This window comes from Corythoichthys intestinalis, chromosome 1, assembly GCF_030265065.1.
Source record: "Corythoichthys intestinalis isolate RoL2023-P3 chromosome 1, ASM3026506v1, whole genome shotgun sequence".
In the NCBI taxonomy this organism is placed as follows: Eukaryota; Metazoa; Chordata; class Actinopteri; order Syngnathiformes; family Syngnathidae; genus Corythoichthys; species Corythoichthys intestinalis.
The window spans coordinates 67,534,701-67,559,460 of NC_080395.1; the positions used below are offsets into that span (position 1 = coordinate 67,534,701).

Sequence of the window (24,760 nt, forward strand, 5' to 3'; positions counted from 1 at the left end):
TATACCTCCAGCTCTTCCAATGAGGTGTCCCGTATTTTTATTTTCAGGGAGTTGGCAACCCTACCCACGAACCTTGTAAGGATAAGCGATTCAGAAGATGAATGACTGATGTAACCTTACCCTAAACTCCAAACTTACCCATTGACTCACGTCGTCACACAAAGTTGCCCAGAAGTAACCAGCAATGACCCGGTCTCGAGTAGCTCTCATCCCACGGTGACCGCCCGTCGCGGGGTTCTCATGGCACTCTGCTAGGACACGTTCTCTTTCCTCCTCAGTCAGAACCACAAGCCGCATGTAGCGACCGTTCGGTCCTGTGTAGAACAACCTGCCATCTAGAAAGTGCACACCTGGTAAACCACAAATGACATGACCAGATTTCGTGCACAAAGTAGAGCGTTGCAATTGATACCTTTGATCACAAACTTTGATTTGTTACGTCGTAATTTATTGCGATCTTTTTTGGAGTCATTTTTGGAAAAATCCCCGTTAGCAATGTAATCCTGCAGGCTTTTGTAAAACGCGAAGTCTGTCATTTTATGCTCGTGCGCTCCACAAACATATTAATCCACGTGTGGCTGTGTTTATAATCGAAGTGTCAAATTCTGCAGAAAGATATGTCGCAGCTCAATAAGGAGTACTTACCCGATGTGTGTCGCGCATGCGCATGTTGCGACATGCGTCACGCCATTGTACTCTCGTACGCTTTCGTCCTGCATACTTCCGGGTTATGTATGAGGTGATGCTGCCTTCAAGTTGTGTCAAAATTATGGTAAATAGCTATCTCAAGTCAGAAATCGCAAGTGAAGTCAATTCGTATTTTCTCCTGGAGGAGTGGGAATTTATTTTGATATGCAAGTTTCCAAGATGGGACAACCTGTTACCTTTACGAAATGGGGGACAGCGAACAATTAAGGAGTCGAGAATGGGAAAAACTATTGGTTTTTAAAGATTTATTGACAATTTGCCCATTGTTTTGACGCATGCATAATAACAGTATATAGTTATAAAATTCTTATTTTTCAAACCAAGTCTTTTCAAATATGTTTTAGTTACAAATAAAAACGTTGCATTTTGATGCATCCTCTTCTTGTTGTCGTAGATGAATTAATCTAAGAGAGTTTTGCCTGTTTTGCCCAAACAACAAACCAAAACGAAGTCAATTTTTTGGGGGCTACAACATCAAAACCACATGAACAGGACGCACTCGTATTTACCAAATAGCAAGTAGAAACATTGATCTTTCCTAGTGTCCATGAAGGCAGCATAAATCAAGGTCAAAAGTGCCTGAAACCAATGGCTCCGTCGGAAATAAATGATTATGTTTATGTTTATATCACGTTATTGGGAAGTGCGAAGAAAACCTGAATCAACGTTTCTAAAGGTATCTCGTCCTACATTTTTTAAGTCCAATTCACATCATTTACACAATAAAAACAATTTAGGGTAATCAAGGCGCACAAAAGGTGTATATTTTTTGGTAAAAATGTACGGTTTCACCAAAATTTGACTAAAACATCCTCATTCATTTTTAAAAGAAAAAAAAAAAAAAAAAAAAAAAAAAAAAAGCAACTGCAGATCCAACAGTTTACATGCCATAAAACAAAAACCTTTAACTAAATATAAGTGCATTAATTCAGTTGAAATAGTTATTGCCTTTCAATGCTGAAAAAAGACAATAAATAAAAAGAAATATCGTGATTTAAAAAATAATTTCTGAATGAGCATCAAATAGGGCCTTCTGACTTATTTGCTTGTTATTCTATTAAGCGGCTTAAACTACAATTCAACTTCAATCAAAAATAACCTAAAATTTGGGATTGAATTTACAAATTTAGACTTGTAGATATGACATTTTCACAACATCTTTGGAATTATATACAGTAATGATTGTTTTCCCTTCTACTACGATCACTGATTTACTTGTAGAGTACTGTACTTCTTATTCAATCCGAAATGTTGTAGCTACAAATGGAGCAACCTTAAAAAAAAAAAAAAAAAAAAAAGTCACATTTTCAGACTCAGGTTTCACAACAAGAAGATTTGTTGTCAACATCCTGAAAACGACCCATTATTTGGATTTATATCATATCATCCAGAATTTTCACATCTTAATGGTACAATCGTGACGTCCATTTTGCAATGAGTCGTGTATATTCCCATTGTCTATTGAACACAAACGCAGCACGAGCCTCACATGACTCGGTCAGCTGATAAAAGTCGACGTCGTCTGTTTCCTCAATACTTAAATTGCTCAGTCATTGTTTTGTTTGCGGGTGTTCTCCCCTTCAACCACAATGAGAAGTTTTTATCTCTTTCTTTTTTCGGCTTTAGCCCTGGCGAGTAACGCCATTGTGAGGTAAGACAAACAAGTTGTTCTACATCGCCATTCGAAGTTTAGTGTGTTTCCATGTTAGCAATGTGTCTTTCAAACGCGTTGCAAGGGATAAATAGACACCGTGTTAGATAAAAGAATGGATAGGGGGAAGTATGGCTACAAGGCTGAAGTGTTTATTTAATGAATGATACAGGATGTGAAACGTCATTTACAATATGTCAAGTTAAGCGTTATAGGTTAGTGGGTCATCCACTCAAGCAAGCCTTTCACTATCTTTAGTATCCACCCAAATGTCACGAATCGGTTCATTTTCGATCACATTTTTTTGTCAGATGCTAAACAGGCAAAACTATAAAACAACAATATGTTTGCTTTTCCACTGTTGCAGAATTCCGTTGAAGAAATTCCGCTCAATCAGGCGAGAGTTGACCGACTCAGGAAAAAGTGCAGCGGAGCTCGTGGCTGACAAACACACCCTCAAGTACAACGTCGGCTTTCCATCGAGTAGTGGACCCACTCCTGAAACCCTAAAGAACTACCTTGATGTAGGCATCTTCTCAAACACACACATTGTTTTTGGTGTTTTAACGACTAAAATTGGCAGTCACAGCGAGTGCTGCAACGATTAACTCGAGTACCGTAATCTTCGGACTATAAGATGCTACCCACCCTCCCCCCCATTTTGAATCCCGAGGCTCAGTTTGGCTTATTTGTTGATATATTGGGTTAATAGTTAACACTTTATTTGACAGAAGTGACATAAGACGTCATAATTATGACATGACACTATCATTGGCATTACTGAATGTACAGTGCTGGCCAAAAGTATTGGCACCCCTGCAATTCTGTCAGATAATGCTCAATTTCTCCCAGAAAATGATTGTAATTACAAATACTTTGGTAGTAATATCTTCAATTATTTTGCTTGCAAAGAAAAAACATAAAAGAGAATGAAAAAAATTTTAATCATTATCATTTTACACAAAACTCCAAAAATGGGCCGGACAAAAGTATTGGCACCGTCAGCCTATTACTTGGTAGCACAACCTTTAGACAAAATAACTGAGAACATCCGCTCCCGGTATCCATCAATGAGTTTCTTACAATGCTCTGCTGGAATTTTAGACCATTGTTCTTTGGCCAACTGCTCCAGGTCTGAGATTTGAAGGTTGCCTTCTCCAAACTGCCATTTTCAGGTGTTTTATGGGATTCAGGTCTGGACTCATTGCCAGCCACTTTAGAAGTCTCCAGTGCTTTCTCTCAAGCCATTTTCTGGTGCTTTTTGAAGTGTGTTTTGGGTCATTGTCCTGCTGGAAGACCCATGACCTCTGAGGGAGACTCAGCTTTCTCACACTGGGCCCTACATTATGCTGCAAAATTTGTTGGTAGTCTTCAGACTTCATAATGCATGCCATGCACATGTTCAAGCAGTCCAATGTCAGAGGCAGCAAAGCAACCCCAAAACATCAGGAAACCTCCGCCATGTTTGACTGTGGGGACAGTGTTCTTTGAAGGACTCATTTTTTCCCCCCCTGTAAACTCTTAAGTTGATGCCTTTTCACAAAAGCGTTTCCTTTTGTCTCATTTGACCAGAGAACATTCTTCCAAAACGTTTTTGGCTTTCTCAGGTAAATTTTGGCAAACTCCAGCCTGGCTTTTTTATCTCTCTGGTTCAGAAGTGGGGTTTTCCTGGGTATCCTATCATAGAGTACCTTTTCATTCAGACGTAGACGGATAGTATGGGTTGACACTGTTGTACCCTCGGACTGCTGGACAGCTTGAACTTGTTTAGATGTTAGTCGAGGTTCTTTATCCACCACCCGCACAATCTTTCGTTGAAATCTCTCGTCAATTTTTCTTTTCACTCTACATCTAGGGAGGTTATCCACAATGCCATGGGCATTACACTTATTGATGATACTGCGCACAGTAGACACAGGAACATTCAGGTCTTTGGAGATTGACTTGTAGCCTCACAACTTTGCTTCTCATGTCTTCTGACTGTTCTTGGTCTTCTTTCTTCATGCTCAGTGTGGTACACACAAGGACACAAGACAGAGGTTGAGTCAACTTTAATCCATTTTAACTGGCTGCACGTGTGATTTAGCTATCACCATCTGTTGTGTGCCACAGGTTAGTAACAGGTGCTTTTAATTACACAAATCAGAGAAACATCACATGATTTTTCAAAGGGTACCAAAACATTTGTCTGGCCCATTTTGGAGTTTTGTGTAAAATGATAATGATTGAATTTTTGTCCCCCATTCCCATTTGTGTTTTTTTCATGCAAAATAAATGGGGATAATACTAACAAAGCATTTGTAATTGCCATCATTTTCTGGGATAAATTGAGAATTATCTGACAGAATTGCAGGGGTGCCAATACTTTTGGCCAGCACTGTATATGACAGATGTCATTAAGTGTCATCCGGCAAATCATGTCACGAACTCCATTTATATCCAGCTCAGATCTTTTACAGCCATTCAAAAGTGAGATAATTTGCCGGATAACACAAAATGATATGTGTCATAAGCATTTGTTAATGCCCGTGGCAGTTTCATGTCATGATTATGATGGTCTAATGACAGTCTTGTGGTGCCACTGTCAAATGGTGTAATCAAATACCATAACTAGCTATTAATGAAACTAATGTAAATGTAACTGAAGAAACAATTAGTACAAAACATGAATTTTGATAATAACTTCTGTAGCACTGCAGTGCATGCTAGGAGGCATGGTCGATGACAATAGTGTTGACAGCACGTGGCAGCAGAGATTGACGGTCTCCCTCAAAGGAGCAGTGATGGCCAAATGAAGCTTCTTAAAGCAATGAAGCAATTGGCTTAATGGTGGTTCATTTGGTCTTATGATAGTCTTACGATGCCGCTGTCAAATAAAGTGTTCCTGGTTAATATCTTTCAGTGTAAACATCCCATAATACAGTGAGGACAGCTGCGGCTTATCTACGAACAAATGGCTTTTTTGTGTCAAATTTGGTAGGTAGCGGCTTTTAGTAAAAAAATGACGTTAAATTTGATTTGGGGAAAAAGTCTTTGAATCAAATGTTGCTGCTTCGAGGATGCGTTTAATTAGACTGGCGTTGTAACGGTTTGTTTTGAAAGTGTTTGCATTTAGTTTTATTAATTTGCGTCGATATTCTGCCCTTTAGGGGCAACACTAAATGACATAACTAATCAAACATGGCTGGCTCCAACTGCTCCCTATTAAGACCAACATAAGGTTGTAAGTTTTTGTCTAAGCATATACGGTTGTTAATGCATTCGTAATTCAGTTTAGAGGTTTATTTAGCAGTTTTTTATGTGAATGTGTTTGAACGATTTGTTAAGAGCATTGTTTAAAAAAAAATAATAATAATAAGTTTGTCTTTAAGCTAGTGGACTCTATGCAGGACTCTATGCTATGCAGGTTAGTTGTTAATTTTTCTTTTGTTGTACTTCAATCCTCATTTATTATTTCTTTATACCGTTTGAGGCAAAGCTCAGATACTTTGATATATTTTTATTTTTTATTGCTCTTGTGAAATGAAAGTGGAGTTCTGTATAGTTTGAAAAAAAAAAAAAAAAACACTCAGGAATTTTGTTTTGCATTCGCATTTAATACTCGTTTGAAAATGCAAACTTGCCTTAGTTTTACATCTCCCAAAATTTTTTCTGCAACGCATGAAATGTTCCTAATCAGATTACCTGGTCATTCAAACTAATTGAACGATAAATTGATTCCTTAAATAATCGAAAGCTGCAGCCATCGTCACAACGGTATTTTTTGAGTGGTTGATGCTATCCCTGAAAAAATTCTGAGTCTATTTGCAAGAGCATGACAGTTACCAAATAGATCAAAAAGTGTTGGTGACCAAAAGGGGAACTTGGACACATGATGATTATGATACTTTGTGTGTCATAATCCGAGTTGTTTTTGTTCTGATTCCTTCACACTTGTTGAGATTTACAGCCACCTTTATTCTAATAGAGGTCACTTGCCAGTTTTGTCAGTGAGAACAGTTTGAGCGCACATTCATAATTGACTAAATGGAATGTCTAAACCTTTGTAGGAAAAGTGACTGTTTTTGGTAATGAACCATTCCAGGAACAGTGGTCAGTCCAGTGGACAGCTGTTAAAATGTTAGGACCTTTAAACAACTTAAAGGGCAGGTGACTGGACAGAAAGGACTAGTTGCAAACGCTCCCAGTCAAAATGGATTGGCTGTCTAGCGCAGTCAATTAGTTAAATGAGTGCCCTGTAGGAGGTTTAAATAAAATCATAATTGGTGAATGAAAGGGTTAATATTTTAGCTTAGTGGTCTAAGGGCCCCTCCGCTGTTTGTGGTGGCTCGGGTTCGCTGACTGCTTGTGGGTTGTGTCAGGAAGGGCATCCGGTGTAAAACCACGTCAAAAAACTCAATGTGCGAATTGACATTTTCTCTGTGGCGAAAGGCACTGATAGAACCCTTTTTTATTTATTTTTTTTTTTATACATAATATTAAATATATAGACACAATTTTCCAATTATTAAAAGGCCAATAAAGTTAAAATGATAAATAATAATGAACAAAAACGGATATGCTCTTGTTATGACCCCCAATAACACTCTAAAGTAGGGGTGTGTAAAGCCAATGAGTTAACATAGCAAAAAGTTTCACTAGAAAATTGTCTTATCAACCTGTTGGTTCAATTTTTATAAACACTGAGATCATTCATTCATTCATTTTCCATTTTAGAACGATATATCGATTCTTGGCGGGAGCATATTGATAACATTTTGGGATACAGCATGGGTGTCCAAACCTGTCCTCAAGGGCCGCTGTGGGTCCTGGTTTTTGTTCCTACCAATCGAGCACAGACAGTTTAACCAATGAAGTTTGTGCTAAAACAAGCAGCACCTGACTGCAATCAACTGATTACACTGGTGAGACACCAGATTGGTGAAAGGTTGTCCTCATGATGGGTTTGAACAAAAACCTACACCCACTGCAGCAGTATGTGGAATAGTTTGGACACCACGGGGATACAGATTATTGCAATATATCACAATTTCGAGATATTCTAACACCTCTAGTCAACCCCCCTCCACCAAATTTCCCAACCTTTTAACAGTTATTAAAAGAGGAACTCACCAAGTAGGAGTGACTTGACAAAGATGAATTCAGTGTTTTTGAGTCACTTGAAGCATTTGTTTCAAGTTGGGAGATTTGAAAGAAATTGCTGCCATTTTTTTACTTTGACTTGAACTGCTGGACCTTTGTCCTCTTAACTGTTGCAGACATAAACAACTCCAGCTTCTCATATTACTGATGAGAATAGAACAGACTGACCTATATTGACTGCTGGATTTGTAGCTAATCTTTCAAAGTACATTTCTAGCTGATTAGCGCTACAACAGGGGTGTCTAAACTTATTTTCTCTGAGGGCCGCTTTCAGAAAAATAGAAGGATGAAAAGGCAAACTTGAGGGAGGGTCAGAGGTTGTACTAGCATGAAGCAGAAAAAGCCATATATAATATATATATATATAATTTTTAAAATTCAAAACCTGACCCTTTTCACCTGATTCCAATCCTCTGAAAAATGGTACGATTGGCCTTATTTCCAATCACTTGATCGGATCGGGACATCCCTACTGTATACGTATGTTTGGGATGTCACTGATCCAATCACGTAATGGGAAATCGAGCCCAATCACGTCATTTTCAGAGGATTAGAATCGAGCATAAAAATCTGATATTTAAAATGTAATGACAAAATTGTAGACCTGCACTAGGCTGGGAAGACTAAGTCTTCAATAGGTAAAACGCTTGGTGTAAAGTAATCATCTGTGGGAGCAATTATTAGAAAATGGAAGACCTACAAGACCACTGATAATCTCCCTCGATCTGGGGTTCCATGCAAGATCTCACCCTGTGGCATCAAAATTATAACAAGAACGGTGAGGAAAAATCCCAGAACCACACGGGGGGGACCTAGTGAATGACATACAGAGAGCTGGGACCACAGTAACAAAAGCTACTATCAGTAACACAATGCGCTGCCAGGGACTCAAATCCTGCACTGCCAGACGTGTCCCCCTGCTGAAGAAAGTGCACGTCCAGGCCCGCCTGCGGTTCGCAAGAGAGCATTTGGATGATCCTGAAGAGGACTGGGAGAATGTGTTATGGTCAGATGAAACCAAAATGGAACTTTTTGGTAGAAACACAAGTTCTCGTGTTTGGAGGAGAAAGAAGAGAAAGAATACTGAATTGCATCCGAAGAACACCACACCCACTGAAGCATGGGTGTGGAAACATCATGCTTTGGGGCTGGTTTTCTGCAAAGGGACCTGGATGACTGATCTGTGTAAAGGAAAGAATGAATGGGGCCATGTATCGAGAGATTTTGAGTGAAAATCTCCTTCCATCAGCAAGGGCATTGAAGATGAGACGTGGCTGGGCCTTTCAGCATGACAATGATCCCAAACACACAACCAGGGCAACAAAGGAGTTGCTTCGTAAGAGGCATTTCAAGGTCCTGGAGTGGCCCAGCCAGTCTTCAGATCTCAACCCCATAGAAAATCTGGGGAGGGAGTTGAAAGTCCGTGTTGCCCAAGGATAGCCCCAAAACATCTCTGCTCTAGAGGAGATCTGCATTGAAGATTGTGCCAAAATACCAGCAACAGTGTGTGAAAAGCTTGTGAAGAGTTACAGAAAACGTTTGGCCTCCGTTATTGCCAACAAAGGGTACATAACAAAGTATTGAGATGAACTTTTGGTATTGACCAAATACTTATTTTCCACCATGATTTGCAAATAAAATCAAACAATGTGATTTTCTGGGTTTTTTTCCACATTCTCTCATGGTTGAGGTTTACCCATGTTGAAAATTACAGGCCTCTCTAATCTTTTCAAGTGGGAGAACTTGCACAATTAGTGGTTGACTAAATACTTATTTGCCCCACTATATTTGCGCCCATTGATGGCAATTGATGTCCAATCCATTGATCGCTGACAGCGTCCCGGTCAAATTAGATTGGACATCTATTGCCGTCAACGACACTGAAATATGATCATTAGATGGCAGCCTTCCCAGATTAAATGGTCTATATCCTTGAATGATTTAAGGGCAACAAAATAATCCAGGTTGTATAAGGATTTTGCTCAAACAAGTGTGTATGTTTGCTCTATTAACACCTTCGCAGAACAAAGAGAAATTATTTACAGCAAAAAAATTAAGAAAATCGCAACCAGCAAAACTCAATTGATCACATTGGTTTGTTTTTATATATTTATGTAAAATGCAAATTCTACAGTTACCTGCATTTATTTTAAACTTGTCAAGTTTTGATCCCCAAGCTCATGGAGAGGCACTGTTTAAGTGCTCCATCTAGTGTAGAAACTGAGAAGTGCAACAGAATGTAGGCTGAACTCCAGCTTCTTGTGCGGGCCATATTAAATGATCTTGTTATAATTTGCTGTGGACCAATAAGAAGCTGGGCAGTGAGCTGCGGTTTGGACACTGGTGCTCTCCAATTCATCATGCAAGCTTCCCAGATTGTTCTAGAATCTTATAATAACTTTTATAATGTCACCAGGCCCAGTATTATGGCGAGATTGGCCTGGGTACTCCCCCACAGCCCTTCACTGTGGTCTTTGACACTGGTTCCTCCAATTTGTGGGTTCCATCAATCCACTGCTCCCTCCTCGACATTGCTTGCTGTAAGTCATTGTTGGGCTGAAATGGCAGTTCAAGACAAGCTGGAAAATCATATTCATTTACTTTTAATCTCATTTTCTGTAGTGCTTCATCACAAATATAACTCTGGTAAGTCCAGCACGTATGTGAAGAATGGCACTTCCTTTGCCATCCAGTATGGAAGCGGCAGTTTGTCGGGGTACCTCAGTCAGGACACGTGCACCGTAAGCATAACTTGTGCAGCTGCTTCAAATAAATGATCTTGCAATGGGAAAGAAATCCAAATCATTAGCTTGTGTGTTGCCTCATTTTCTAGATTGGCGACATATCTGTGGAGAACCAGCTCTTTGGGGAAGCGATAAAGCAACCCGGTGTGGCTTTTATTGCCGCCAAGTTTGATGGGATACTTGGCATGGCTTATCCACGCATCTCTGTGGATGCCGTGGCACCTGTCTTTGACAACATCATGAGCCAGAAGAAAGTTGAGCAGAATGTCTTCTCCTTCTACCTGAACAGGTGAGGAACCTGCCTTTTTTACTGAAATGATTGAGCAAATCAATGTTGATATTTTTTTTCACCTGATGATAATAAAAAAAAAAAAAAGTCATCGCATGTGGCAAAACTTCAATAATGAAAAAAATAAAATTGTTGGATTGGTGCGCACACCCTAAAAGTAATAAGGTTTTTAAAGCACCGATTGACTTAATCTTATGGATACAATTCTGCTGTTGGTTAAAAAAAATGTGTGGAATAACCGAAAACATCCAAAGTCACAATAGCAATAATATGCAAGCAAAAAGACGACTGACAGCCATTCTAATCATTCATGGAAAATTTGCATTTTAAAAAAATATGTGTCAGTTCCTCAATGCCAACATTGGGCATTAATTTCCTCAATACTTAAACTGTCACATTTAGTCCTTTTAACTGAGACTGCCCTATAAAGCCCCTTACCTTCAATAGAGAGGGTTAGAGATGGACACTTGTTGCTTTATGTTTGTGCTTGTACTAGCATGAACGCAATGCGTGAGCTGCTGTTATGCTTTAGGCTGAGGATGCAGTCGTCAGTAAAAAAGTGACAAACTCCATATAGTCCCTTTGAAGGTTCTATAAAGCATATCTGCAGCCTGTGTTACACTCATGCTTCTACGAGCATGAACTGTCAAATAAGCACCAGAAATGTAAAAAAACGGTTAATAGCATTCTTAAGTGGGTAAGAAAGGTAGGTTTGAAAAGTATCTTGTACAGCAGAGGCTCAGTAAAACGGCGCTGCCGCCACAGTGACGCGCATGGCCTTGCACAGGCTCGTGTTTGATCTGAAGTCTCTATTGAAGTAATGGAAAAAAGGCTTATTGGGGCAGTCCTCGTTTAAAATTTCAGGGCATTGGTGGAGCATGCATGGAGTATAAAAGTAAATTAACTTTTAAAATTCTGTATATATGTGCAGAACATTGATGTAAAAGTTTGACATTCCCCTATTATTGTAAGAATACACACAACACAATTTAGACTGTGTGTTTTGTCTTAATTTTCACACTGTGAGAAGTGACTGGCTTTGGCGGAACAGCTTATATGTATTTGTAGAGTAAATAGATAGCGAATGTGGATACATTATAGAACTGCCTGCTCTGAGTAGAATTAACCTCAAGTTCATTTAAATCCTTGGTGTTCTTAACCTAAATACCAATAGCAACAAGGTCAACAAACAAGTAAGCAGTTTATATATATATATATATATATATATATTAGGGCTGTTAAAATTATCGCGTTAACGCGCGGTAATTTTTAAAATTAATCACGTTAAAATATTTGACGCAATTAACGCACATGTCCCACTCAGACAGTATTCTGCCTTTTGGTAAGTTTTACAGCAAGGCTTTTGTGCTGTCTAACAGCGAACTCTTGTGGTCGCTTTGCGACATGGTTTATTTTTTTCTTGCCAGTTCAATATGGCTGCACGACATCTCGGGCTGACGCCTACGTTGTAATGTTGTGCTTATATGATCCTTGGACAAGATTTGTCCGTAAGTATGGTTGTTGTAAAGAATGTACATATTATGTTAGTAAGCGAAATGTTCTATTTTTTGTATGAGACGCTTTTTGTTTATGTTTAGTGAACCTGTATAGCGTGCTAAGCTAACGTTGTTGCTAATGCAATGCTTGTGTACTTCTTTTTTTTGTAGTTTTATGACGGTCTAAAGAGGACAATGGTTTGAGGCTATTTTATTAATAAATCAGATGAAAAAGGAAGAAGTCTGATTATTAAGGCGTTGTTCACTAGCTGTCTAGCTTTGGAAAAAGTAGACGCTTCGGAGTGAGGACAGCATAGACAGATTTAAATGACAGTAGAGTGAAATGCCCACTACGGTCCTTATGTACCGTATGTTGAATGTACAGTGGGGAGAACAAGTATTTGATACACTGCCAATGGGAAAACCCATATATCCATCTTGTGTCTTATCTTTCCATTCCAACAATTTATTTTACAGTATATATATATATAATTTACAGAAAAATATGGCATATTTTATAGATGGTTTGAATTGCGATTAATTACGATTAATTAATTTTTAAGCTGTAATTAACTCGATTAAAAATTTTAATCGTTTGACAGCCCTAATATATATATATTTGTCTACTTTAGGAACCCTGACACTGAACCAGGTGGTGAGCTGCTGCTCGGAGGAACGGATCCTAAATACTACAGCGGCGAATTCAGCTACGTCAACATCACCCGCCAAGCCTACTGGCAGATCCGCATGGACTCGTAAGTTCTCAGAGAGATGGGCTCCAGTCTGCATGTGTCTCTGGTCTGCGTGGTCGGACGTTATTTACTAGTTCGTACATTCAGGTTACAAGTGGGCAGCCAGTTGAGCCTATGCAAAGGCGGCTGTGAGGCCATCGTGGACACCGGCACGTCTTTGATCACCGGACCGGCTGCGGAGGTCCGTGCTCTGCAGAAAGCCATCGGAGCCATTCCCCTCATCCAAGGAGAGGTGAGATCCAACATTACCCGTTCAGATTTTAAACACAGAGTTATGCATGCTTTTAAGAAATGTTTTTTTGAATCTTTTTTATAACCAAACCTTTTAATCCTTTCATGGGCAATAATCACGACAGTGGACATCTTTTCATAAGTCATTGGCTCATAACCAGCCCAGGTCACAGAGTGTGTTGCGGTAACTAGAAAATGTGATATCGAAAACGCATGTTGACGGCAAAAGACGTCCAATCCAAGGGCATAGGTCTGGTCTCAACATTGTTAGGGATGATATAACAGCATAACCTGCATGTACACGTTTTGCTGGGGACGGGACAATAATAAGATTATTGAACGGGGGTCAGGGCTACATTTCTCACAAATATGAACCTAACTAATTGATAGGCTTAATGATCAATGCAAAATAAATCTGTATTGATTTATACAACTTTCATGTGTATAGGTTGAGGTGATACAAGGTTCAATTCAAACCTTTGTTTTCAAAAACTACAAAAACATTTTGAAGTGCAAGTTCCTTTTAAAAAAAAAAAAAAAAAAAAAATGTGAAGATATCCAAGAATGGGTCCACTTCTGGGGGGGCACTGGGGCACCCCTAGACTCTCAAACTAAAGTATTGTACCGTAATTTCCCGAATATAACACGCACTTTTTTTCCCCAAAATCAACTTGTAAAATCATGGTGCGCATTATAAACTGGTACAGGGATGGAGACAAAAATATAAATATATATACAGTATATAGAACGATTTTTTTTTTTTTTTTTTTTTTTTTTTTTTAAATTAAAAAATAAATAAATAAATAAACCAAAAAACTAACCTTTGCTATGTTTGGAGGTCATTTAATGTTGTGAATCAACCGTTAAAGTTGATAAAATTGCTCCCGTTTTTGCATTAGTTCTCTTCTGTCTACTTTTTTTTAAATTAAAATTTTTAAACTGTTTCATCCTTTAAAGATGGACTCAAGTCAAGATTTTGCCGATTTAGGAGTATTTTAGATAAAAAGTTGCTTAGGTTCGCTCGTAAGGTTTACTACAACAGAGCCTTTCTGAGAAGTTTACTGCTCTAAAATGGCGGCTGTTTACTAACGCTACCGATTGTCATTTCGCATCAAGTTCTATATGCATGAGATATCTAGGCGTAGATTGCATGTTGTCAGGTAATATTGGAGCCGCCTAACATCGCGTTTGCTACAGCGTCTGAACACTCTTCCCTCTGAGTCTGACTTTTCTTGCGTCATTCAACCAACGCATTGTCTCGTTGCAGAAACGGTGACCAAATCCGAACGGTTGGAAAAAAAAAAAAAATGTAATACACGAAAAACGTGCAGATTTTGAACGTAACGTACGGCGTCCACTTTTTAAAAATGAGTAGTCACTTGTACAAATTACGACGAGACCGTACAATTTGACAGGTATGAATTATAGTGGACCGTCACAGTTAGGTAGTAGCACTCTGTAGCACGGGATGTCCAACTATCAGTGGTCAGAGCGAAACTATGTGCTTTAGCGAAATCATCTTCGATGGCTTTGCGTGGCATTTCATAAATGTCAGGGATTACGTTGTTCGAGAAATATGTCCGCGAGGGAACAAGCGTTGCAAATAAATTAACGTAGCCCGCCGTGTGTTTTCACTTGTGTCATCTTCGGGGTTATCCTACCCTGAGAAAGCGATATCTGTGGGTGATGCCGGCTGAGGTGCCGGAGTCATGTTATAAAAGTGTTGCCATTAGCACGGGGAACAAGCGCTGAGCAATGCTTGCAATTTTTTTTTTTCTTCAATATTTTCTCTCCCTCCGCATTGAAGTCCACGGGGAAACCAAAATGTTGCCACACCGCAGATTTGAAAGAAGCTGGTGCTTCCTCAAAATTCGGTCCCTCCACTCCTCCGCTCGCCATAGCTATGTTTTCTTTCTTGTTTCACTTTCACTTCGCTCGTAAGCGACAGAGGGCATTACTCGGCTTCTATTACACAGGTGCTTGACAGCGTTCCGACATTTACTTGCGGGGCGGTGCTTCACGTCTCACACACAGGCACACAGAGCTCGATCAATTCATTCCACAAGCCTTCGGAATACATTAATTGCAAAACCGAAAAGGTGCGATTCATAAAGGCGTATTGAACCGTACAGGGCGAACCATACGGTTCGGCTTTGAACCGCAAACCGTTGCACCGCTAATGGAGACAGAAATATATAAACCGAATTTTTTTTTTTTTTTTTAAATTGACATGGCCACATTGTGTTGAAGAAACGTATGCGGCGATCCGTTGCCGACCATTACGGTACGTGAGGTCACCATTTTGTTTCAGTAATGCAGTACTTCACTCTGATCGGCCGAATGATTTAGGGTGCGCGCTATAAACGGGTACAATAATTTTCCCTAGATTTTACAAGTAAATTTGGGGTGCACGTTATACATGGGTGCGCCTTATATTCGGGAAATTACGGTAAACTAGAGCTGAAACGAATACTCGAGCAACTCGAGTTTAAAAAGTGATCCGAGTAATTTTATTCACCTCGAGTAATCGTTTAATTTTGACAGCTCTAAGCAGTTTTGACCGGACTACTTTTAATGCGGGACAACGCGCTGATGTCATGTGCGTAAAGGAAGAAGCAATAAAAAAACAAAACAAAAAAACTTACCACAGCCGACAGCCGCTACAAACGACTGCCACGACATTGCTAAAAACTAGCCCGCATGATGCTACGGTGGTAGCAGGTAGCGTCTGATGCGTCTCATAGAGATCACATGTATGTTGAACTAGATGCGAAATGACACTCAGCGGCGTTAGTAAACAGCCGCCATCTTAAAGCAGTAAACTTCTAAGCGCTAATAAATAAGATTAACGTTACTGTCACTCGCTCACGTAGCGTTAACCCTGCGGAGGGCTAAGTTTCTATTAATTATGACCACTGTCGACGCGTGGCTAACGTGTCTTACACACAGGCTTTATTTAATCTGTGAAAACATAGCGCTGTAGAGTGATGAGGGTGAAAAGTAAAAACTTAATAATGCTAACTGTCAATTTTAGCTCAGTAGTCATTGCTGGATAAAACACCAAGTAGCACTGGTCCCTAATGTGCTCCAATACAGCAGTTCATACATTTATTTTGAACACTGCAAAAACTCAAAATCCTATCAGGATTTACAGTTTAGACTAACTTAAAACTTAACTAGAACTTAATAATACCTTGACACAAATAGAAATTCAATTGAAACACGTGGGGAAAAACCTAACTTTTAAGTGATGTGTGTTATCAAGCGTAATGGCATTTTTAGGTAAGAAATACACTCACCGGCCACTATATTAGGTATGCCTGTCCAACTGCTCGCTAACACTTAATTCCTAATCAGCCAATCACATGGCGGCAAAAGTGCATTTAGGCATGTAGACATGGTTTAAGGCAATATCCTGCAGTTCAAACCGAGCATCAGTATGGGGGGAAAAAGGTGATTTGAGTGACTTTTCACACACAACCATCTCTAGGGTTTACAGAGAATGGTCCAAAAAAGAAAAAAATATCCAGTGAGTGGCAGTTCTGTGGGCGGAAATGCCTTGTTGAGGTCGGAGGAAAATGGCCAGACTGGTTCGAGCTGATAGAAAGGCAACAGTGACTCAAATAACCACCCGTTACAACCAAGTTAGGCAGAAGAGCATTTCTGAACACACAGTACGTCGAACTTTGAGGCAGATGGGCTACAGCAGCAGAAGACCACGCCGGGAGCCACCCCTTTCAGCTAAGAACAGGAAACTGAGGCTACGATTTGCACAAGCTCATCGAAATTGGACAATGGAAGATTGGAAAAACATTGCCTGGTCTGATGAGTCTCGATTTCTGCTGCGACATTCGGATGGTAGGGTCAGAATTTGGCGTCAACAACATGAAAGCATGGATCCATCCTGCCTTGTATCAACGGTTCAGGCTGGTGGTGGTGGAATGGTGTGGGGAATATTTTCTTGGCACTCTTTGGGCCCCTTGGTACAAATTGAGCATCTTTGGAAGGCCACAGCCAACTTGCGTATTGTTTCTGACCATGTCCATCCCTTTATGACAACAATGTACCCAAATTCTGATGGCTACTTTCAGCAGGATAATACGCCATGTCATAAAGCTGGAATCCTCTCAGACTGGTTTCTTGAACATGACAATGAGTTCACTGTATTCAAATGGCCTCCATAGTCACCAGATGTCAATCCAATAGAGCATCTTTGGGATGTGGTGGAACGGGAGATTTGCATCATGGATGTGCAGCCGAAAAATCTGCACCAACTGTGTGATGCCATCATGTCAATATGGACCAAACTCTCTGAGGAATGCTTCCAGCACCTTGTTGAATCTATGCCACGAAGAATTGAGGCAGTTCTGAAGGCAAAAGGGGGTCCAACCCGTTACTAGCATGGTGTACCTAATAAAATGGCCGGTGAGTGTGTGTATTATATATATATATATATTTTTAATGAGATGTAAAAGTTTTTGGAGTGAAAGCAGTGAATTTGTTTTTTTAAAATTCTCGTTACGTCCGAGATGCAATTGCTGGCTGTTTGCAACAATGTACATAGAAAATAAAGACATTGATTGACTGAAAATGGTTCAATATTAGATGAAATGTCTTGTTTTCTCATGTATATTTATAATTGCTCTTCACCTAAAAATAGAAGTTTTATTCGATTACTCGATTAATCGAGAATTTTCAGTCGATTACTAAAATATTTGATAGCTGCAGCCCTAATATAAACGCCAGTGAGTGAACCCATTTTAAATAAAGCATGAGGTTTCTTCTCTGTACAGTACAAAATCCTTGTCCGGCCACTTGCTGACAGGACTAACATTACACGTCCATATGTCCGAGGTGAAACTTGCCATGCCTAGTTGCGGACCAAAGTATGGTGTGTGGCAATCTCATCATATGTTGTCGGTAAACATTCGGCTTGGAATGATGAACCTGGGCTCCAAATGATGAAGTAGCCATCTGAATCCTATGTCTTAGACAAGGGAAAAGGGTTGGTTGTCTAGCGCAGGGGTCCCCAACCTTTTTTCCACCACGGACCGGTGTGATTTGGGTCTTTTGTTTTTCACGGACCGGTGTTCTGTAAAATTCTGCACCCTTATAAAATTTTGCTCCCAAAGTTTTTGTGGCGGTGACAGAAGCCCGCTTTTATATTCAGTTCGACTCTCAATGTTATCCAACGGTGCTAAAAAACTATTTACATCATTAACGTACATGTGCAACACAAAAATGGCAGAAATTAATGCTTAACGACACGGCGAAGTCGTTAAGTGAGAGAGCTGCGTGCAGTTGTTGTGTGCAGCTAACATGGCAAACGTAAGTTAATATTCCTTTCTTTAAAGAAAGTTTGTAGTGTGTACTTTGGAATCGCTGCATTCGCGGTCATTTTTAACGTTACGCGCATGCCAAATTTGTCAGAACACCAGCAATGTGCGGCGAAAAAATACAGCAAATATAAAATAACATTTGTTTTTAGCTCCGTCGTGTTAAGTGCAGGGAAAATAGAATTCACCCGCTGAATCAGTGGGAGGCCTGAGTTTTTTGTTTGTTTCAGTGCTCTCCTAGCGATGTCAGGATATTCCGAAATGACTTTAATCCAGAACCTTGGTAGAGTTGTTGTCTCAAATGTACAGTACGTTTAAGGTCTCCTTGATATGTGATCCCTACAAGCTGATATTCCTGTTGCACAGACATGCTCGAATCACTCCGTTTATTCACATATGGGTCACGAATCCACTCCTTCGCAGTTCGTGGGTCTTTAGTGATTGAGAAGTAGCATGGATTTTGTGTTCTTCGAGGTTGTAGGCTCATCTTCTGGCTCATGACGTTCCCTTTTCCCCGTAAAAAAATCTGTCCAAAGACGTCTGTTTTTCAGTCATTCTAGTGTGGAGGCTAATTATTTCCGGGAACAAATGTGATTGGCGACGACCTACGTCACACTGTATTATCGAGGTCAAGCGCACATAGATATACAAAACAAGATGTACTGCTAACAGTCCAATCAATGCATTTCTATGACAACCTCCTATTCTATAGTATATCTAGAGTAGACTGGGATATTGGTGTGTTAAGCGGCACAGGCCAAAGTCAATCGGCCAGAACGCAGTCGATAATAAATTATTTCTGCGCAGCCTGGTACCAAATGCGCCACAGCCCGGTCGTTGGGGACCCCTGGTCTAGCGCCATCATTTCTGTGATCCTATTTGTGATCACTATAGCAGCATCTTTCTGAAACTTTTCGAAGGCCTCGTTAAATGGTACAACCCCGGCTTTCTGAGCTGGCTTTGGAATTTGATGGGAAGCTTCATTCGCAGCTCGCGCGTCCTCACTCTTTTAAACCACCATCGAAGCTATGGTCATCTTTTAAGTGCCTTATTAAGATGTGTTGTAGCTCGACACTTTTTTTCCCTCCTCATGGAACTTCAGCTTTGCATTTGTTACAAATTGCGAGTGAAGTGTTTTCCCACTGACAACTTGAAAAAGTCCCACCTTACCGACGTCATCCTGCAGACTGTCGTCATTTGAGCGTTACGTCACAGAAGGGAGCGCTTGATTTGTGGCACAGCTCCCTCTTCCTACATCACACACAGTCACTGATACACTGAACTGGCAAAACAGGAGTTGATACAAACACACACATCCCAATCCACCGATACTGTGCCAAAAATATTTTACTGTATATTATCGGGCGTTTTAGTAATGTTGTTGTATTTATTTGCATGACGTCATAATTCCTATTATCGGACCAATAATTATCGTGTACCTATATTGACTTTGTTCTTCCTTGTGGAGGCTGGCCTGACCACAGTAGTTTTAGCAGGTTAGCAAGTTCACAGTTTAATGTTATGCTGACTGATGCAGGGCGGACTTTCAGTAGCAAAATTAGTGGTGTGTTCCCCACCTCCACAACATTGACATATTTTTTTCATTACTTACAGTGGCTCATGCTGGTCGGATAAAACTTAATATTTTTCCTCTTCGGAGGAGACTGCATTTTGTTGACATGAATCTGCCAGGGCTGTGTGCCTGTTTGGGGGCAAATCATCAGCCAATCAAAAATGTGCTTGAGGGGAAAAATTGGACTGGCACATTCAGCAAGTAACAAGGGATAAATGTAAGTTCAAACATAATGAAAATAATTCACCTAATAATGTTAGGGTATTTTGTATCCTCACAACATACTGTATGGGAAGACAATCTAAATCACCTATTTATCTGAACTCATTATATTATACTAATAACGTTGCTTCAAAGCTGGTGGGCACAATTTGAGCATCCTGAAAAGTTAGTTGTGTTATTTCCTTATGCAGACCTACGCACTTGGTCCAATCCATGTTAACTGTGGTTAACATGAATTGGACGTCTATTGCCATCAATGCCAGCCAAAGAGTTAAGATGTGTGAGGTCATAAGAGATTTATTAAACAAAGCAAAAGATTCCTAGAGCAAAATATGCATGGGCAGCACTTTTTAAAGTTTATTTATTCAATTTTATTACTCATGGCTTTTTTTATTTTTATTTTATTTTTTTTAAAATACACACACACATATATTTGGCGGAAAACACAGACAAGACTGAAAAAGCAGTTTCTGCTCTTGCACTCATCTATTAAAGAAACTGCTGTATTTTAAGCCAAAACAACTGTTCTGTTTGATAGAACAATATGTCTATATGGTGCCATAGCAGTTTCATGGCGCATTAAGCCCCCAAACTAGTTTGTCTGTTTTACCCTGGAAACCCCCGTTTACAGACGTCGCGCAACGGCTTTTGTTTCAACATCAAGGAGTGTTCGAGATTTTCTTTTTCATATATTTACCCTTTTAAACATTTCATTTTTCTTTAATTGGATCGGTTATTTATCATCGAACATATCAGGGAAAATGCAACAGTAACAAAAAAAAAATACAATTAAGCGATAATTATGAGGTGGATCTCCGTGACTTATTTACAGACACCATTTTTTTCATTGTAATGTAATTTGTTAAAAAAATTATTCACTCGCATATTTTAAAGTTTTATTTATTTTTATTTACTTTGAATGAAATATTAGACATCGATTAATGATTCGAAGCTAAAAATGATAGACATTTTGAATAATATAATTATTCTTTATGGCTGGGTTGAAACAGAAGCGGTTGCGCGACGTCTGTAAATGGGGGGTTTCCAGGGTAAAACGGAGAAATTAAAAATGGTTCAGGGGCTTAATGCGCCATGAGTCTGCTATGGCAGCATAGACATTGTTCTATCAAACACAACAGTTCTTTTGGCTTAAAATACAGAGGTTTATTTTAAAGAGAGGTGCAAGAAGAGAAACTGCTTTTTCGGTCTTGTCTGTGTTTTCCGCCATTTTATATAAAATATGCACACACATATAATTACTCTTGGCTTTTTTAATGTTTTTTTTAATACAGGAAAAATCCTTCAGTTAATTTATTTTAAATAGTGTTGCACTGATACCGATACCTGGCTGTGCAGTATCGGCCGATACCAATACCACCCCGTTTATATATATATATATATATAACCCCCCCCCCCCCAAAGAGCTACATAATTGGATGTGAAATCAATGCTATCAAGGCTTTGTCAGGCTGTTGCTTACCTTTGCAAGATAGGAAAAAAACTAGTACAAAGTATAATACTAGCCCAACAGTAAGAAAGTAAAAATAAGTTCATAATAATAAACTCTGAATGAACAGAGTAAACTTTTTTTAAACCTCTCAAAGGCCAAACAGTGCAACTTTCATGAAATTATTGTCACATTCTGCTGCTGGTTAGATTGTGTTTTGTTGCTGGGCTGTTAGTTCCTGACGTGGCACCTGAATCCAATGCGGGCTCATCAACGCAGCATTTAAGCACGGGTGAGCTCAGAGAAGGCTGCCGAGATATTTGCTTTGCTGATCGCCATTTGACATCTCGCACTATAGTCTCGCTACATTTGCTTGTTACGCCCCTGCATTGGGTTTTTTCTGTAAGTGTGCTGCACTCGTTTGTAACCTCTACCCTGTGCAGGTATTTGAGTGTTTTTATTTTGGCTTTTTGGTTCGCTGCCTATCGTCTTAGTTAACCTTCGAGTTTGTAGTATTGAGCTCCGTCGACCTGCTGTCACGGACTCTTTTTGTTATTTCTACTATCCTGTGATCGCGTGTTATTTTTTGTTTGCAATCATTAAACCCTTGTACGTATCCCCCGCTTGTTGTCCGCTTCGAGGTCCAACCTTGTTTCCGCATTTGCGGACGCTAACAATTATAAGTAATAATAATTGACCACAGCATCCCGTCTCTCTATTAGCCTCCTTTTCTGAAAGGTGGCAACCCTACTTTGGAAACAGTTCCCAAATTACTGCGGCATTTCTTTAAGTAAAAGACAAAGTAAAGATGACGTAGTGAACTGACCAGAGATTGTTGCACCTGTCCAGCGCCCTTCCTCTGGATAGCAGTCCTGCTCTTGCAGGCTCAAACTCGTTGTGTTCGTTCACGTTTCGTCTTCAAATGTTTTATCAGGTTTGAGGTATTGAAACTGGCCGATTTAACTCCACATCTCGAAACTTTCAGGCCGCAAATCTTGCATGCAGCCATTGATTTTAATTGACGGGATTGGAAAAGCGCTATATAAGTGTAACACCATTTACCATTTATATTTTGAAATATTTCCCGACCGCCGCATGTCTGCGCCGCCAAGCGGCCTTGTCATTGGTCAGGTGTGGCTATTGGCCCGTTCTCATTGGTCTGGAGCAGGCCAATAGCGATAGCTGCTTGGTTTTCACGTGTCATCACACAACACAGAGACAAAGTGTAGTGAGCGCCAGGAGATAAAAAAAGGCTGCGGTCAAATGTTATAATAATGGACCGGTAAATGGTATCGGCGCCGTCTTTGTTGGTACTCGCCGATACCAATACCACCATTTTGGGCCGGATCGGCGCCCCCTGCCGATACTAGTATCGGTATCGGTGCATCTTTAATTTTAAATCTGTTTTTATTTATTTATTTATTTATTTAAAATAAATTGTCCATCATAAGATATGTGCGGGCAACACTGCAATTGGATGTCAAATAGGGACTGCAAAACAGTCCTCCAGGCTGCAATTGGGCCCCTGGGAGACCCTCGTCCTTTATGAATTTAATAAAAACATCTAAGGAAAAAAAAAAATCATCATTCGCGCATGAAAGGGTTGTCTATGATGACTGCAGAATATTTTACTAGTGGATTACAATGAAAAATTTCATCATGTTTTCACACAGATAAGTGGTGTGTCAAAATCAAATGTGAAGCATTTCTGTTTCAGTACATGATCAGCTGTGACAAGATCCCATCCCTGCCTGTCATCACTTTTAATGTTGGTGGCCAGTCCTACAAGCTGACTGGGGACCAGTATGTCCTCAAGGTGAGAATGTTTGCCTTCTTATCCAGCAGGGGGCAACAGAGATTAGGTCTCGTGCTCAAAAACAATACCACTCTGTGAATGAGTGTTACATCACCCGAAAAACAAACAGTTGCATTCTCATTTGATTTGACCAAGTCATGAGGGGGCAGCTTTGTTATTCAGAGAGATTACACTTGTTTTGTTTTTCTCGTTCCTGACACAAGTTCTTAGCCAACGTGGAGTTTCTGGCAATTTTTTTGTTTTTTGTGGGGGGTTTAGGAGGCAGAACTGCAGCACGGCTTGACTGAGTCTCTTTCTAAACTGTAGGAGAGCCAAGCTGGAAAGACAATTTGTCTGAGTGGCTTCATGGGGCTGGACATCCCTCCACCAGCTGGTCCTTTGTGGATTCTGGGAGACGTCTTCATCGGCCAGTACTACACCGTGTTTGATCGGGAGAATAACAGGGTGGGCTTTGCAAAGTCCAAATAAGCAAAGGAGCCTACAACACACTGGAATCCATAATTCAAAAGGCATAAATTTCCGTTGCACAGCTTTTGTTGCTTTGCAATCGAACACTATTTAGCAATAGATTTTGTGTAGAGCTTGACATGCACTCCGCTGAAGAAGTTGAAGACTTCTGACTGTTTTTAGAAGTGATGCTTGTCTGCTGATTGAGCAAGTGGGTGTTTTTGAGCTGGATTTCATTTTCATCAAGGAAGTGTTTTAAATTGTAATTTTAATTGATATGAGTTTGAAGAGAAGGTGACACTCTACTACTGAACTCGGGAAATATCTTATTGTGATTGGCCTTAACACCTAAATAAACAAATTACAAGATCATGTGTACAGTTCTATGAAATGTGTTTTTATTTACTATACCAGTAATTTGCCTTTGATAAAGTTACCGGGAATTGGGAGTGTACTTGATGGCTATGTCCGTTGATTGCAATGACTAAGATATTAGTCAATTGCAGTTAGAACTGAGGAAAAAGTTACTCAAAGTCAACATGAAGCAACCTGAAAATGCCACAAAAATAAATAGGAAATGACCAGCAAATACAACAAAATCAAAAGGATGTAACCCTTAAGAGACCCAAAATCTATAAGAAGTAATGCAGAATATGCCCCAAAATCAAAGGGAAGTGACCAGCCCACCATAGAAAGCATCCTGATGCATTTTATCCAGAAATTGAATTTCCAGTGAGTTAAAAAAAAAAAAAAAAAAAAAAACTATAGATTTGTCTTTTCATAGACTACTGGCACACTGAAATATAATTAAATTCATATAAAATTTGGAAATTTAATGAATCGGTAACAAGGTATCTTTCTGGAGACTGTTTTTAGCAAATCTTTGTGCGATACTTAAGCTTCCCT

The 24,760-nt window shown here is 39.7% G+C and overlaps 1 protein-coding gene across 1 annotated transcript; it reads left to right on the top strand.

The window, feature by feature from the left end:
* The first annotated feature begins 2,193 nt into the window (after positions 1 to 2,193).
* ctsd (cathepsin D) lies at positions 2,194 to 24,226 on the top strand. Its single transcript, XM_057840028.1, has 9 exons — positions 2,194 to 2,359; positions 2,727 to 2,883; positions 9,918 to 10,041; positions 10,124 to 10,242; positions 10,335 to 10,534; positions 12,663 to 12,785; positions 12,870 to 13,014; positions 23,309 to 23,407; positions 23,714 to 24,226. The coding sequence occupies exons 1-9, from the start codon at positions 2,298 to 2,300 to the stop codon at positions 23,873 to 23,875; spliced, it is 1,191 nt and encodes a 396-aa protein (XP_057696011.1). The 5' UTR covers positions 2,194 to 2,297; the 3' UTR covers positions 23,876 to 24,226.
* The last annotated feature ends 534 nt before the right edge of the window (positions 24,227 to 24,760 follow it).

What these genes read in the sequence shown, in the direction of transcription:
- ctsd (XM_057840028.1), top strand. Translation starts at nt 2,298, where the DNA reads ATGAGAAGTTTTTATCTCTTTCTTTTTTCGGCTTTAGCCCTGGCGAGT. An exon ending in TGGCAGATCCGCATGGACTC is followed by an intron (nt 12,786 to 12,869) that starts GTAAGTTCTCAG and finishes TCGTACATTCAG; the next exon opens with GTTACAAGTGGGCAGCCAGT. An exon ending in GGGACCAGTATGTCCTCAAG is followed by an intron (nt 23,408 to 23,713) that starts GTGAGAATGTTT and finishes TCTAAACTGTAG; the next exon opens with GAGAGCCAAGCTGGAAAGAC.